General features: G+C 42.9%; 1 protein-coding gene across 1 annotated transcript in view; it reads left to right on the top strand.

Annotated features, from left to right (window-relative positions):
- LOC107105609 (kalirin-like) overlaps window positions 1-15,638 on the top strand; it is a gene marked incomplete at its 5' end in the record, with an annotated part of 93,689 nt that overhangs the window by 18,723 nt on the left and 59,328 nt on the right. Inside the window, 8 exons of the mRNA XM_015405607.1 lie at window positions 67-170; window positions 3,773-3,842; window positions 4,908-4,994; window positions 6,653-6,745; window positions 8,024-8,074; window positions 8,794-8,871; window positions 10,555-10,740; window positions 13,540-13,711. Of these exons, the coding sequence (XP_015261093.1) occupies window positions 67-170; window positions 3,773-3,842; window positions 4,908-4,994; window positions 6,653-6,745; window positions 8,024-8,074; window positions 8,794-8,871; window positions 10,555-10,740; window positions 13,540-13,711 (841 nt within the window). The remainder of the gene's footprint in view (window positions 1-66; window positions 171-3,772; window positions 3,843-4,907; window positions 4,995-6,652; window positions 6,746-8,023; window positions 8,075-8,793; window positions 8,872-10,554; window positions 10,741-13,539; window positions 13,712-15,638) is intronic.

The following is a 15,638-nucleotide window of genomic DNA, read 5'->3' on the forward strand; positions in this document are numbered from 1 at the left end:
GCATGAAAAGTGAACTTAATTACTGTTCCCGTTCCCGTCTGTTTAATCACTGATTTTCTGTTAAAGGGATTCATGAAAAGAATAGAAGAAAAAGGTGTCCCTGAAGATATGAAAGGGAAAGATAAGATTGTATTTGGAAACATCCACCAGATTTATGATTGGCACAAAGAGTAAGTTTATAACATTTTAAATAACCGTTTCCAAATGTATAGGACTTCTTCAAATTAAAAAAAAAATTGTTCTGACCCAAAACACTGGTCTGTATCTCTGGGGGTTATTGGACCAGTCACTTTCTCACACAGCACACCTCCCAGATACCTCTGAAATTGGGGGTGGGGGGATGATGGACCCTTAGAAACAGCATAAAGAAGAAGAGTCGTTTTTTTATACCTCACTTTTCACAAGAGACTTACAATTGCCTTCCCTTCCTCTCCCCACAACAGACACCCTGTGAGGTAGGTGGGGCTGAGAGGACTGTGACTGACCCTAGGTCACCCGGCTGGTCTCATGTGGAGAAGTGGGGGTCAAACCAGGTTCTCCAGATTAGAGTCCACCACTCCTAACCACTACACCAAAGGGCAAAGAGGGGTCCTGCAGTAGGAGAGGGGAATCACAATTGGTGAGGGGCCAATTTCCACTGAAGACACAAGTGTCATTCAACCTTTATTTATTTATTTATTTATAATTCGATTTATATCCCGCCCTCCCCTAAGGCTCAGGGCGGCTAACAATTGGGGCAAAAGCCATAATTAAAACAATTAAAAACAAGATAAAAACATAACATTAGTACAACAAAGTGCTGGTGCTCTGATGTTCCCAGTTCCAAGATGGGTTCCAGGAGGGTGGATCCGGACCAATGACGTAAGTTCCAAAGTGTCAGGTATTAGACTATTCACGACTGTTTCATACTTGGGCATCAATCCTAGACTACCTGAAGTCGCAAGCAGTGATTCCTGCTACAGCCGATAATTTGGACTTGATAAATCTCTGATTAGCCTCATGTTAAGTCTACGGTCTACGGTCTGTTCTGTGGAGTACAGTTATAGTAATTTATTGAGTTAGATCCTTGTTGTTTTATAAAGTAGTTTATATGAACCTTTTTTTAATTATGGGGGGGTGAGGGGAACCCGGGGGATTGTTGATGTTAATTTTAATGTAAAAAAAAAAGGTATTAGGCTATAAGCCACTTTTACACACACACACACACACACATGCACGCCCCTCATGTGTGATGCTACGGATTTTGGGATGGTCGAAGTGAGTGCAGAGTTAGAAGCTTCTGAACATCTGGTAAGACCTCAAGATGCTTTTTAAACTTTCTGGCTAAAGCACATTGTGTGACAGGCTGGTGTGTGTGGTGGTTCCATGCATGTCAAGTGGGTGTGTGGTGGTTCCATGTTGAGGTTTTGAAGAATCACGTTCATCCATATGCTACAGATCTGACATTTGTCCCTTTAATCTTCATAAGGATAGATGAGTGGATTCCATATTTCCTGCTTAAGGGAACCCTTTCCACATTGCTTCTGAGGAATTACTCTTCTGCTCCAGGATCCTCTGCAAGGAGGACTCTGAGGCCCTGCACATGTTGCCTGGGTAGAGTTGCCTGCTCTCACATGGGAAATTCCTGGAGATTGGGGGTGGGGGGGGTACCTAAGAAAGATGGAGTCTCAGGAAGAGAGGGAACTCAGTGGAGAATGTGATACCATACCATCTAGCCTCCAAAGCTACCATTTCCTCCAGAGGAATTGACATGTGATCTAGAGATCAATAACTAATCCAGGAAAGCTCCAGGCCGCACCTGGAGGCTGGCCATTCTGAGCCTTCCTATACCATATGCTGAGAATAAGCCACCAAATGTATGCCTAAGACTTCTCTGCAGCTGTGTACACTGTGAGATAAAAATTGATGATGGTATGCAAATATCTTGGGAAGATTTGATCTTCACATTGAGATGCAACTGAAACTGGGAATGCAGTTTGGACATTATGGTTCGTACTGTTCTGGCTGATAACTTAATATGTGTGGTGGCAGGTAGTCTTTTCCTTTTGATAAAGTAGTGAACAGGATGGAACCCAGAGATTTCTAAAAGAACAGTGTGAGTTGTAAACCGAACATTTTATAAATCAGAACCTTTTTTTATGCGGCTGAATTCAGCATGCCTAGGGTATAGTGCATGCTGATTTCTCCATGATGGCTTTGCAGAAGTTGTTCCCAGTGCAAGAGACAAGCAATAATAATTTAGTGCCCCCAAGGCACACTGTGTTGGCTTTCAAGTGTGGTTTCTCTGTAGGGAATATGCCACAAAGAAGCTGCAGATAGACAGCTGATACCTCTTTTCACAGTTCACAAGTTTTATTAATTGTATCTGGGGAGGAAAATGCTTCCAAAAGTCTCCCTTACAGTTTTAGGTCATACTACATTCTGTCTCAATATACCAAGATTACGGCAACTCACAGAACATAAGGCAAAGAAAATGTTACATAACAGGGGAATGATTGAACACTGATGACAAGAAGCTACTTGGCATTTATGACTAGCCAAATGCTTCATTACAAGAATACTGCTACAAAAGGGCATGAATAAGCATGTGGTTCACAGTATCAGCTTATCCATCTGGTAAAGCCATGTGACCGGGGGTGGGCAAAGACTTAGCCCCTTTTCAGGCCATAGAACATTAGCAGTGTTCTCTCCAAGCTGAGTTGCTGTGAGCTAGCTCACAGTTTTTTTAGCCTCCAGCTCACACATTTTTGTCTTAGCTCAGGAAGGGATGGCCCCAGAGCAAACTAATTTGTGCAGTAGCCACATCGCTTGCTCACAACTTTAATGCCAGTAGCTCACAAAGTAGAATTTTTGCTCACAAGACTCCACAGCTTAGAGGGAGCTTGCACGTTAGTTATTGAGACTAATGGCATTGCATTGGTCTCTAGCACTTGGTAATCAGTAATTGCTCTGGTCACATTTCAGGACCTACTGTTTTCTAATCATATGCCTGTACTCATCATGGGGAACCTGTGGACTTCAGCATTAAAAATCAAATTGTGGTGTTCAATAATCCAGGCTTGCCAATTGATTTGAAAACTTCCTGTAAACTTGGGGGCGGCTGAAGGTGATATGGTCCAGGTGAAACAGGGATTTTTAATGTGCAGGAGGTAAAAGGCTGATATAATATGCAGGACACTGGGATGATCAGAATTCTTCATTCCACTCAAAGCCCCCTCTACTTTCTCAGCCTTCTGTAAAATGTGTGCATTTAGCATTGTCTATTTGCAACAGGCAGACTGGAGCTGAAGTCTTTTCTTTGTTAATAAGAAGAAAAGTAGTCAGTGTCATGGGATTGTGAAGAAGGTGCAAAGCACAGGGCTTGAAGTCCATTACTGCTTTATAGTCCACAACACTTCAGAACTTCTATAGAATTTCCTTTTTTTTCAAGCTTCATAAGATTCTGTGTATGGAGTAGGAGCAGGAAGTAGAAGCCATGCTGCCGTTGTTTACCGGGTTTGAAGTTTGGAGAAATGATGCTTGGGAGTTGGGGAGAGACTGTCGAGATGAATAAGGACTTTATCACGCATCTGCAACTGATGGAGGGTTGAAACTCTTCTTGAAAATCAGATGAACAGGCCACTCTGAGGTTGTCTGCACGGGCTTTATTGTAGCAGTTCAGATAGCTATAGCTCTTGTGATGTGGTACAGCTGTATAAAGCCATGTAGCATTTGAGCAAGAAATACTGAAAAGGACGATTGAAACTAGCCCTCCCTTTCTCTTCAATTGCAGTTTTTTTCTAGCTGAACTGGAAAAGTGCCTTCAGGAGCATGACCGGTTAGCGCAGCTGTTCATCAAGCATGTAAGTTAGTGTCATTTAAAAATAAAAAAAAAATGAGCATTAATCTTGAAATATATTGTGGTTTCTCTTCAGATCGCATTAATCTTGAAATTAGACTACTGAAGGTCTGAATTTTCGTAAAACCATAAAACTGTGCAAGCATTTGTGCTTTCTGAACACAGAGTAAAATTTGACAAATACCCAAAGAAGCTCTGTGTTAAATTATTATACTTAATGGTTTTGGCACTTAAAAACAGAATGCATGCATGTCTCCGGGCTCAAAAGATCCCCAGGGATACAGTTTCAAATGTTGTGTAGGGTTTCCCTTCCTGACTGAAGCCAGTATGTATACATGCAGGATGTGTGTCTTAATGAAAACAACTAAGTTGAAACAGATGTATACCCTCAAAGGAATTAGAGACCAAAACCACAACTTCCAGTAAAATATTTTTCACTCAGTTCAGTTTATATATTTACTTTTGTCAGGGTTTGAGAACCTGCATGCCCTTGCGACTGGCTTGATGGGCTTGCATCTGAGTTCGGATCACCGATCTGTCATGGTCTTGTGAGATGGCCTGAGGCAATTTGGAGGCTGTTAATACAGGAGCCTGAGACCAAGCATCCTCATAAAGGAGATTCTACCTGGCTGGAACAGTCATTGCCTTCTATAGTTGCTGTAGTCAAGCAAAAAACGTATTCTAGGCCTCTTAGTTAGCACGGTTGCTGCTGCTCGTCTGTTCACCTTTCTCGGCAATATGCATGAAAGTATACAAAATCTTGGCAGCAAATGCAGCAGTGGTCTGTATTACATAAGTGCTGGCATCCAATTCATGCTATCTTCCCGTGCCCAAAAGGTGGAATTGTGTCAGTCTGGCATCTGTTTGGAATGCCTGTGTAGCACATGATGCTAACTGCACTGGGGAGTTATGGGATACATCCACTCATTCACCAGAGGAATGCTCTTCCTGGTCCAGTTTGTACTGGGCCTTGATTGGTTCTGGTTTTCTTTGCTTTCTCCCGCTGCTCATGCAGTGATACAAGTCTGTGGCTTAACCTTGAACAGTTGTGTAAACTTTGTTTTCACAGGAGAGAAGACTACACATGTATGTAGTATACTGTCAAAACAAACCAAAATCTGAATATATAGTAGCGGAATATGGTCCATATTTTGAGGTAAGTTTTTGGCTCTTTGGGTGCCTCATGTTGCAGGTTAAACATATATGTGTGGTGTGATCTCTGCTTTTTGATCATGCTTCCATGCATAGCCTCCAACAACTACCAGCCAGCATCTTCCTGCTTGGGTTGCTGGATTTGCTCTCTCTTCTTTGACTTTCTGTGAGCACTGACTCATACTCAGCAGCAGGTTGCTGCCTCTCTCTCTCTGTCTCTCTCTCTGTCTCTCTGTCTGTCTCTGTCTGTCTCTCTCTCTTTCTCTCTCTGTCTCTGTCTGTCTGTCTGTCTGTCTCTCTCTCTCTCTGTCTCCCTCTCTCTGTCTCTCTCTGTCTCTGAAGCAGATAGCTGGCATTTCCATGGCATTACCAGTTGTCTGGTCCCTCCTGAGTCTTTCCTGTTGCTTCAAGCCTGTCTTTAGCTAACTATCTGTCTTTTCTGATCAATAAAACACATAAATGCGAGTAGGGAGCAACCAAGAAAGAGCTTTGTGATCTGTCCTATCATGAAAGTAAATCAACTGTGGAAGAACTGTTCAAAAGGGTGTCGTTCATGTAATTAATACTTACAGCAGCTCCAAAAGCAAACACCAGTACCTTGTAATTAGAGTATGAGATGTTCACCTCGGGAGAGGGGCTACATATGAGCAGGGTGATAGTCAAAAGTTCCTGTGGAGGAGGGGCAGCTCCCCAGGACTTCCGGTTCTTAAACCAGCAGTTAATTGTTGGGTTAGAATCTAGGAGACCCCGGTCTGAATCCTCACCCTGCTAGGAAAGCTCAACCGGGTGACCTTGGGCCAGTCTTTCAGCCTGCCCTTCCCCTTTTCCATTTTATCCTCAGAACAATCACTCTGTGAAGGAGAATGATGTTGTAAGCTGTTTGGGGTTCCCACTGGGGAGAAAATATGGTATTTAAATGATACTCAACCCCCAGGTATAGAAATCTCCTCTAAATCACAGGATTCTCACACAAACCGTTGCTGATATTACCTGTAGTCTGCAAAAATTTTGTGTTTTCCTTTCCTTTCCCTAGATTTAACAGCCATTAGCTATTCATCCACAGTTTCTCTCTCTCTTCTCTCTCTCTCTCTCTCTCTCTCTCTCTCACACACACACTCTCACACACACACACACACACACACACACACACACACACACCACAACAATGTGGGAATGAAAGTCAGTTCTCTATTGATCCTATAAAGAGAAAAGTTGCCACGTCTCTTATGCTGTTCACCAACCTATCTGATAGCTTAATAGCGCAGTGTCCGCTTCTCAGAAAGCATCATTAGCTGCTTTATCCAAGGAGTAATATATTTGTTCTGTATGGTATTGTTTGGGGGACATACTAAAACAATATGAGCAAAGCAATATGACAATAAGGGCCTTTGCATTCCTCTGCAGGAATTTTTGTGTTTTAAGCAGGTTTCAGGTTTGAGTCACTTAACAGCATCTCCAAAACAAAAAGGGGAAATACGTTGTTTGAGTTCTCTGTATAATTCTAATTACATAGACCACTGCTTTGGTCTCTTTAATGTTTGAACTAGTGGGATTTGTTAACACCACTATATGCCAGTCCAGCTGCTCTGTTCAGAAAGATGGTGGTGTCCTTTTGCCATCATGAAACTACTTAATATTGATATTGCTTACTTTATTCTACAGGAAGTGCAACTAGAAATAAGCCAGCGGCTAACTCTCAGCGACTTCTTAATCAAACCCATTCAAAGAATAACGAAGTACCAGCTTCTGCTCAAGGTGAAAGGAAGTACACTAGTGTTATTATGTGTCTAGCAAAAAAACCATCAAAACATCTGTATGCTGGTAATGGCAAAGAAGATCAAAGCAGTTGCCAACAATAGAGATTAAGAACCAAGATGCTCCCTAGGTGCATGCAGGAGTTTGCATGTGCATACTGGAGTGTGATGTGTTCGTGCTGCACTGGAGTAATTGACAAAATTTCCCCTAAGTATGAGAGTGGATTACTGGGTCAGTACAGTAGCTTCCATTCAGAAGGCAGCGGGGAGAAGGGATCTGAGAGCCTCATACATATGCAGAAATATTTCAAGTGGAAAATGGTGTCTAATGCTGAGTCTAAAAGGTGACCTGGGGTTTACTCCTGCTTAACATACAGAATGCTGTAATAAAGTGTTAGGCTTATACCATTTCCTTCTAGCTTTCTGTCCATACCAGCTACATATACACATTGATAAGCAAATATTTTATCAAGCTATAATGAAATGTATGTAGCTCCAATATTTGCAGTGTGCTATACTGTGTAAAGTTAAAAAATAAATGCTAATAAGCTGCTCTTCAGAAAACTTTAGAACTGCATTCAGATAGGGAAATACACAGTTTTGTCACTGGAGCACTGGAAAAATTGAGGCTGAAGCTTCAGAACCTCTTGTCTCCTTTGGAAGCCTTTTGAGGAAAGCCATGTCTCTTTGGGAGCTGCGGTGGCTCAAGTGGTTAAGATGCTGAACTGCAGACTGTGGAAGGTCAGTAGTTCAGCAGTTCGAGACCCGGGTGCCGCAAGACGGAGTGAGCTCCCGTCTCTAGTTCCAGCTCCTGCCAACCTAGCAGTTCGAAAGCAAGAAATTGCAAGTAGATAAATAGGGACCACTTCGGTGGGAAGGTAACAGCGTTCCGTGCACCTTGGTGTTTAGTCATGCCGGCCTCATGACCATGGAAACGTCTTCGGACAGCGTTGGCTCTTCGGCTTTGAAACGGAGATGAGCACCGCAACCCTAGAGTCGGTTTCGACTGGCTTTCGAGCAAGGGAACTTTTACCTTTACCTTTTTATGTCTCTTTGACCTGTGGCTGTGTATTTCAGACGCAGTGTCTTCATCCCTGCTGTTTCAAGCTTCAATTTGCAACTTTTGGCTCTTGTTTCTGCTATTTATTCTCCGAAGTGCATAGAAAAGTCTCTCTCTTTCTGTTTTCATTTACAAAAGTAGTAGATTTTATGAATGCACTTAATGAACAAGACAAGCTTCACACAAATAGTTTTAAGGGGATGTGTTTCTTTCCTGTAGGACTTCCTAAAATACAGTGAAAAGGCTGGACTGGAGTGTTCAGAGACAGAGGTATGTTTGTTGTATTCAGATGGTAATTTTAAGCAAGTTGGAGAGGAAATGGAATGAAAACTTTTTTTTCTTCATCATTCTCAACATACTTATTTCTTATGCTGCCTTGTTTTCCAGTGATGTTAGATGCAAAAGTGACTGAAGTTGTTAAATTTAACATCTAGTTTTATGAATAACAGTTTATATTGCCATGTATCTCGAGAGCGCAACCCTGAACATATTTACTCAACGTAAATCCCACTAGATTCAGTGGAACTCACTAGTGTCTTTATGATGCCGGTTGGAGTGCTTGCTTTAAATCTTCCTTCTGGTATTGAAAATTATCACAAAAGAAAACTAGGTGAGATCTGTAGCATAACTTTAAGAGCATGTGTTGGAAAGGACACAGTTCTGATGCCAGTGAGGAACCTGTGTGGCTTTTGTGTAGGCCGTTATTTCTCAGATGCTCAGGTTAGGGAAAAGGTGGTCTCCCTATACACGTGATCATAAAATGGCAGTGCTAAAAGTAATTGACACCCTAGGTACATTGCACTCTGACCATATGGTTAGGTTGAGTCACCTGTAATAAGGAGTAGCTTTGCTTACACCTCTCCACAATACATGCGCTTTCTCTCTGTGGCCTGTATTCCATGGGTTGAATGATGGTGGTAGGGATAATGTATGGGTGACCCCACTAAAATTATTTCCTCCAATTCTGATTTCCTTTTTCTTTTCAACAGAAAGCTGTGGAGTTAATGTGCCTTGTTCCTAAACGCTGCAATGACATGATGAACCTGGGCCGCCTTCAGGGGTTTGAGGTACAAGTGCAAATCACCCTTAATGAAAACTGGGTCCCAGTGGGGAAGCCCTATTCATTTTGGTGGGTTTTTAAAAACCACAGGACCCTGAAGCTGTGGTTAGGGTATGTGCTAGGGGATGGAGAAGTGAACTATTAGCAGTTTCTGATCTGAATTTTGTCCTCAGAAGGAATTTGTGGTCATTCGCCTTGGGCCGTCTCATGTTTAATGGCTTCCTGTGTGGCTGTTCCAAATACCAAGCTGGCATAGACCTTATCTCAGCTCTTTCCAATTAATCCTATAAAACCAGTTTATGGATAGTGTCCCCACAAGGGTAAATGGATATTTTCTAAACCCTTGATTTGTTTTAGGTTTACACACACACTTCAATGGTGAAACTACCTTTTTTGCTTTCTTATGTCATCATTGTGAACCTTCAGTCTTCTGTCTGCCCGTTGTCATCGCTCAAATTGAAAATTATTTTTTCTGTATTTTAATGCATACAGTAAGTTGCGTTCCTGTAAAATAATGCACATATTGCTGATCTGTCGGCAGACAAATGTTGGGAGCTCTATACACTTGATGTGGGAATATTTGGTGCAAGGAAAAAAAAAAGAGTGAGGATGTAAGTGCAGACACTGGATTGCATTCCAGGTTCTGATTCATATGAATAGAATCTGTACCTTTGTGGGAAATCTTGTGTTGCCCAATTTCACATCATAAAGTGATTGTGCAAATTGCATTTCCCACATGCATAGCTGGCGAATTCCCATTCGGTGTGAATGGAATGCAGCCTAACGTCTGCAGATGACTAAAGGTGCATGGGTTTTGTCTAAATAAGAAACAAAATTGTAACAGGAATATTTTGATCAAGCCAAGCATACAAAATTTGGCAGTATCCTGAATGGAAAAACACCCTCAACACAGACAGTATCAGGCACACACATCACAACTGCAGCAGCATTTTTTTTTGGGGGGGTGCAGTGCCATGTTAGGTTAGGCTGTAGTTTCATTAGTGCCTGGAAGACTAGTGGCTAATATGCCATGTGGCACTTAATCCAAGCATGCGCATCAGAGACCCTTTGAGGAATCTCCTTTTGGGTAACAGTTGATAGGTATCGAAGGATTTTCAACATCTCGATCATGCTGCCTGTGAAAAAAGGTTAAAGCGCTTGGGGCACTTTATCCTGGAGGAACGACGGCTGAGGGGTGACATGATCGAGGTTTATAAGATTATGCATGGGATAGAGCAGGCCGAGAAAGAAGTACTTTTCTCCCTTTCTCACAAGACAAGAACTCGTGGGCACTCCATGAAATTGCTGAGCCAGTCGGGTTAGAGCAGATAACGTCTTCACCCAAAGAGTGATTCACACATGGAATTCGCTGCCATAGGAGGTGGTGGCGGCTACAAGCATGGACGGCTTCAAGAGGGAGTTAGATAAATATATAAAGCAGGGGTCTGTCAGTGGCTATTAGCCACAAGGTATAGATAGGAACTATCTATGCACTGTATTCTTGGTTCCTGGGGTGGGGGGCCAACAGTGGGGGAGCTTCTAGTGTCCTGGCCCCACTGCTGGACCTCCTGATGGCACCTGGTATTTTTGGCCACTGTGTGGCAGAGTGTTGGACTGGATGGGCCATTGGCCTGATCCAACATTGGCTTCTCTTATGTTCTTATGTCTTGTCATTTAACCTCTCTCGTAGGGCAAGCTGGCAGCCCAAGGGAAGTTGCTGCAGCAGGATACATTCTATGTAACGGAGCAGGATTCTGGAGGGCTCTCTCGGCCGAAGGAACGCAGAGTTTTCCTCTTTGAGCAAATAGTCATCTTTAGTGAACTTCTTAGGAAAGGATCTTTAACACCTGGGTATCTTTTTAAACGGAATATAAAGGTAAGAGATTCATAAGTGCCTGTGGTCAGTGGCAAGTTTCTTGTGTCGCATGGCATGCTCCCTTGAGTCATTCTGAGGGCTTTACTTAAAAGTACATCTTTTTGATTCTTACTTTTTGGTGCATCGGATAATAAAAGGTGGTTACGGAGGATCCTGCTTCAGTGGAGAAGGTTCAAATAAAGATGGCAGTAGAACCTTTCCAGGCCTATCAGTCTGTGAAAAGATGACCTTGTCTAACTTGGGTGATGTCTAACAGTGATGAGCCAGAGAAAGCTATGAGATGTATGTGCGTGGATTGTGTATGCATCATTTCATGTCTACTTGCAGGGGATAAAGAGATAATTATGAAAGTGCCCCTTCGCAGTGGGAGCAAGACAACACATCTCCACAAATATTTGTAGTAGTAATACTGTGGTCTTTTTGTATGTGCAAAACTGAACTGGAAGGAACTGAATTGAGGCAAAGGAGTGCTTTCCCTGACTTCTGTTTCCTCATTTGAGATTGTTCCCCCTCCACCCTGTGGCACTTTCTCCCCCACAGGGTTCCAACTGCAGGTTTGCAAGAGTGCAAATAAGATGAAATTGGGGATATGCATATTAAGAGTTAACAGGTAGGAACAGGGTGGTTTACTATACCCAGTTTTGGAATGACTTTCCTATGGAGGTCAGGACTTTTTAGACTTGCAAGATCCAATTATTTCAGTTAGTTATTGACAGCTGAGTTTGATTTGATTGGGGAGCTCTTTTGAGTGCTGCTATGTTTACATCGTTTTTGGGGTTTTTTGTAACAAAATTTTTATTCAGGATATAATTAATCAAAATCAACATTCAGTTTTACATTTAAACCCGTTACATCCTACCCACCTCCCTTCCCCCCCCCTACATGGCTTCCCACAGTGCTACGACCTCCTGTATATTGCTTAACCTTTTCTCCTCCATCCGTTTCCTCATTACAAGTTCACTAGGTAACTATTATTCTACTATTACAATTATATCTCTTTTCTTTCATGATACTAAAAGTCAATATTCAATAGTTATTAAAGCAAAATAAATTGTCTCTTACATCCCAATATTTTTTCCAGATAATCTTTTAAATCTCTCCAGTCTTTATAGAAATCTTCTGCTTCCATGTTATTAAGTTTTCGAGTCATCTTGTCCATTTCAACCGAAAACAATAACTAATATGTCAAACAAATGTTGGAAGTGCAAAAAGGTTGGGGGCTCGTTTTATCATATGTGGTGGACTTGTGAAAAAGCAAAAAAAAAATTGGAGTGAGATTCATGCAGAGATGGGAAAAAATGTGAAATGTAAATTCAAGAAAGAACCAGAAATATTACTTTTGGGACTAAAATGGAAGAGGTCGATGTGGCGAAAGGGACATGGATGTGGTATATGATAACAACAGCCAGAATGACCTATGCTCAATGTTGGAAACAAGATGAAGTCCCGAGAGTTGAGGATTGGATCAAAAAGTTATTGTTTTCGGCTATGTTTACATCGTTTGTGATAGCGATGTAATTATAGTCTTTTAGCCTTGGAAGAGTGGTACACACCAGGTAAATTAAGCACGTGTTTGCAGCCCGGCAGCCACCTGAAGGGATTTGAAAGAGGAGATACTGAGCAGGCGACAGATTAGGTGCCTTCCTCCTGCTGCTTCTCTGCTCCCAGTTGCCTTGTCTTGGTGGTTTGGCATGCACAAAAAGGGCCCTTGTGTTGCTATTCAGTAATCTGGGTCTATGCTGGATTGAGACTGTTCTAGCTGTGCATAAACATCACTGCAGGTATAAAGTGGTATTTCTTTCTTCTGAAATTGCCTTGGGGCTATCCTGAAGAGTCACATGACTGCTGCTAGAAACCTGACTGCTTGTGGCAGGCAACTCTCTGAAATGGACCTAGAGGAGAACAGGACACTGGTTACCTAGCAGAGCTAAACAAGCCATCACTTTAGACAAAAGCTAGATTCTCTATGTCAACCCATAAAGAGTGATCAGAGACTGTTGTGGAACTGCCAAGTCAGAAAAACTATTTGTAGAAGGTTCCTCGATACACACTTAAATTCTTTGTTTTCAGGCATCAATGCAGATGATAACTCCCCAGCGCTCGCTCTTGGGGAGTTCTTTGCTGATGGTCATATTTATTTGCAAGATGCAAAAAACCCCAGTTTTTTTAAAAAAAATTGCAATAATTTTGGTGTAGTGGTGAAGTGTGCAGACTCTAAACTGGGAGAACCGGGTTTGATTCCCCACTCCTCCACTTGCACCTGCTGATGTGACCTTGGGTCAGTCACAAGCTCTGGCACAGCTAGCTGTCCTTGAAAAAGAGCAGTTTGTGTCAGAGTTCTCTCAGCCCCACCCACCTCACAGGGTGTCTGTTGTGGGGAGGGGAAGGGAAAGGAGTTTGTAAGCCGCTCTGAGACTCCAAGTGAAGGGCGGGGTATAAATCCAATCTCTTCTTCTTCTCTTCTTCTTCTTCTTCTTCTTGTACTGTAGCTGGGTTTTGCTGATCACAAGCAGTGTTGACCATAATAGCATTGCCTTTTAAAGAAAGCAATAATTCAGAGCTGGGATACTTAACGTAGCATGTGAAGAACAATGCCGAAAGCCAAGTGTTCTTTGACGATGGGATGTGACTCCCACATAATTCCTTTTCTGGAAAGGCAAACTTGCGGCTGTTTTGGTTTCGGACTGCCTCGACAAGGCCATTTTTGGGTTTGCTGCTATACGAGTAATCTGAGCGTGACTCTTTCCTCTTAATTTGCTGCTGAGAACTGGCTCTGAGCTTTTTTCTGTCTGTTTTCAGATGACTTACCTAATTCTTGAGGAGAATGTGGACAACGATCCCTGCAAATTTGCTCTGATGAGCCGGGAAACGTCAGAGAGGCTCATCTTGCAGGCAGCCAATCCTGAAATCCAGCAAGCTTGGGTGCAGGACATCAATCAAGTTTTGGACACACAAAGGGATTTCTTAAATGGTAGGGACTTTATATCTGTAATAGCAAAGCCAACGTGCCTGATAAATCTGTTCTTTTCCCCACCATTCTTGCTGCAGGTCTTTCGCATCTCTGTCTCACACATTTACTTACTGCTAGCTTCTCTTAAGGAGCTGCGGTGGCTCAAGTGGTTAAGACGCTGAACTGCAGGCCGTGGAAGGTCAGTAGTTCAGCAGTTCGGGACCCGGGTGCCATGTGATGGATTGAGCTCCTGTCTCTAGTTCCAGCTCCTGCCAACCTAGCAAGAAATTGCAAGTAGATAAATAGGTACCACTTTGGTGGGAAAGTAACAGCGTTCCGTGTGCCTTGGTGTTTAGTCATGCCGGCCACATGACCACGGAAATGTCTTCGAACAGCGCTGGCTTTTCGGCTTTGAAACGGAGATGAGCACTGTAACCCTAGAGTCGGACTCGACTGGCTTTCGAGCAAGGGAACCTTTACCTTTACCTTCAGCTTCTCTTAACATGGAACGTGATAGGAGTTGCTAGATATATATTTAACAGTTATTTGTTTTAAGAATAGACTCTTAACTGAAATACTTACTTCGCTTTTTAAGTTACCTAGCTAAATATTCCACAATGTGGCCTCTATTTTTGTTGGCGAGACCTGTGAAAAGACCCTGTTGCTGGTGTGGAAAGTACTAACCTTTTTGCTATTTACTATTCAAAAACTCTTCTTCTTCGCTACCTTGCTAAGCAACCAAGGCAATTAAAATATCCCAGAAGGTTGTTTAAAGTCTTAAATTTTGGAACACATGCAAACCTGTCTTTGGGCTGCCCGTCCAAGTAATGACTTGGCATCTCTCACAGAGCCTTGGACTCAAGGCTGTTGTGAAGTCTCTTACTAGAATGTGCTATCAGCCTACTATGCACAGATGTTTCCCCTCACTTTCACTGTGTGTGTGTGTCAGGTTTTCTTTGTCGTTCTCCATTGATTTTCCTCCCTTCAGTGCTCAGTTTGCTTTCTGGTCGCTGTTTCCCTGGGTTTTCTGAGGGCGCTTTTGTGCCCATTTCCCCTTGGTTTGCTTCCAAGCTGAAGGTAATCCAAAAGTGTACAGATTCCCATGGATTTCCCCCCCCCCCCTTCATTTTTAAATTTAAAAAATTTTTTTTACAAGTGGCGCGAGTCGCTAGTCTTGGTTCGCCGAATTAAAAAAATTAAATGACGGGGAAAAGTTTAAAAGGAGCTGTGCAAGGTTTAGTTCCCTACTGGTATTGACTTGAAAGGGGGATCAGAGAGGAGGCAAACAGCAGCATCCACAGTGCAAAACACCCCAAAGGATTTCAGTGCTGCATGCAAGCAAAATAAAGGGGGGGGGATCATCAGTGCGGAATGAAATCGACATGAGATGTAAAGAGAGAGAGACACTGGGATGGGAAGCCTAAAGCTTTGAAAACATTTTCCCCTTTAATGGTTTAGTGAACAAAGTTGGGGGGGGGGACCATTTTGGCATTTTCCGGAAGCCTAACACTAAAAAGGCGGCTAAGCCACATGGACCTTCTGCAAACTGCCCAATATACCGGGGGGGGGGGACCATTTTGGCATTTTCCGGAAGCCTAACACTAAAAAGGCGGCTGAGCCACATGGACCTTCTGCAAACTGCCCAATATAAGTATGGCTTGGAATCGATCCATTTGGAGGAAACAGTGCAATCGGCACACGGGAGAGCCAGTTTGGTGTAGTGGCTAAGTGTGCGGACTCTAATCTGGAAGGACCGGGTTTGATTCCCCACTCCTCCACTTGTAACTGCTGATGTGACCTTGGGTCAGTCACAAGCTCTGGCACATCTGTTCCTGAAAGAGCAGTTTGTGTCAGAGTTCTCTCAGCCCCACCCACCTCACAGGGTGTCTGTTGTGGAGAGGGGAAGGGAAAGGAGCTTGTAAGCTGCTCTGAGACTCCTTTGGGTAGT

This window comes from Gekko japonicus, unplaced genomic scaffold, assembly GCF_001447785.1.
Source record: "Gekko japonicus isolate JY-2015 unplaced genomic scaffold, Gekko_japonicus_V1.1 scaffold3331, whole genome shotgun sequence".
Taxonomy (NCBI): Eukaryota; Metazoa; Chordata; class Lepidosauria; order Squamata; family Gekkonidae; genus Gekko; species Gekko japonicus.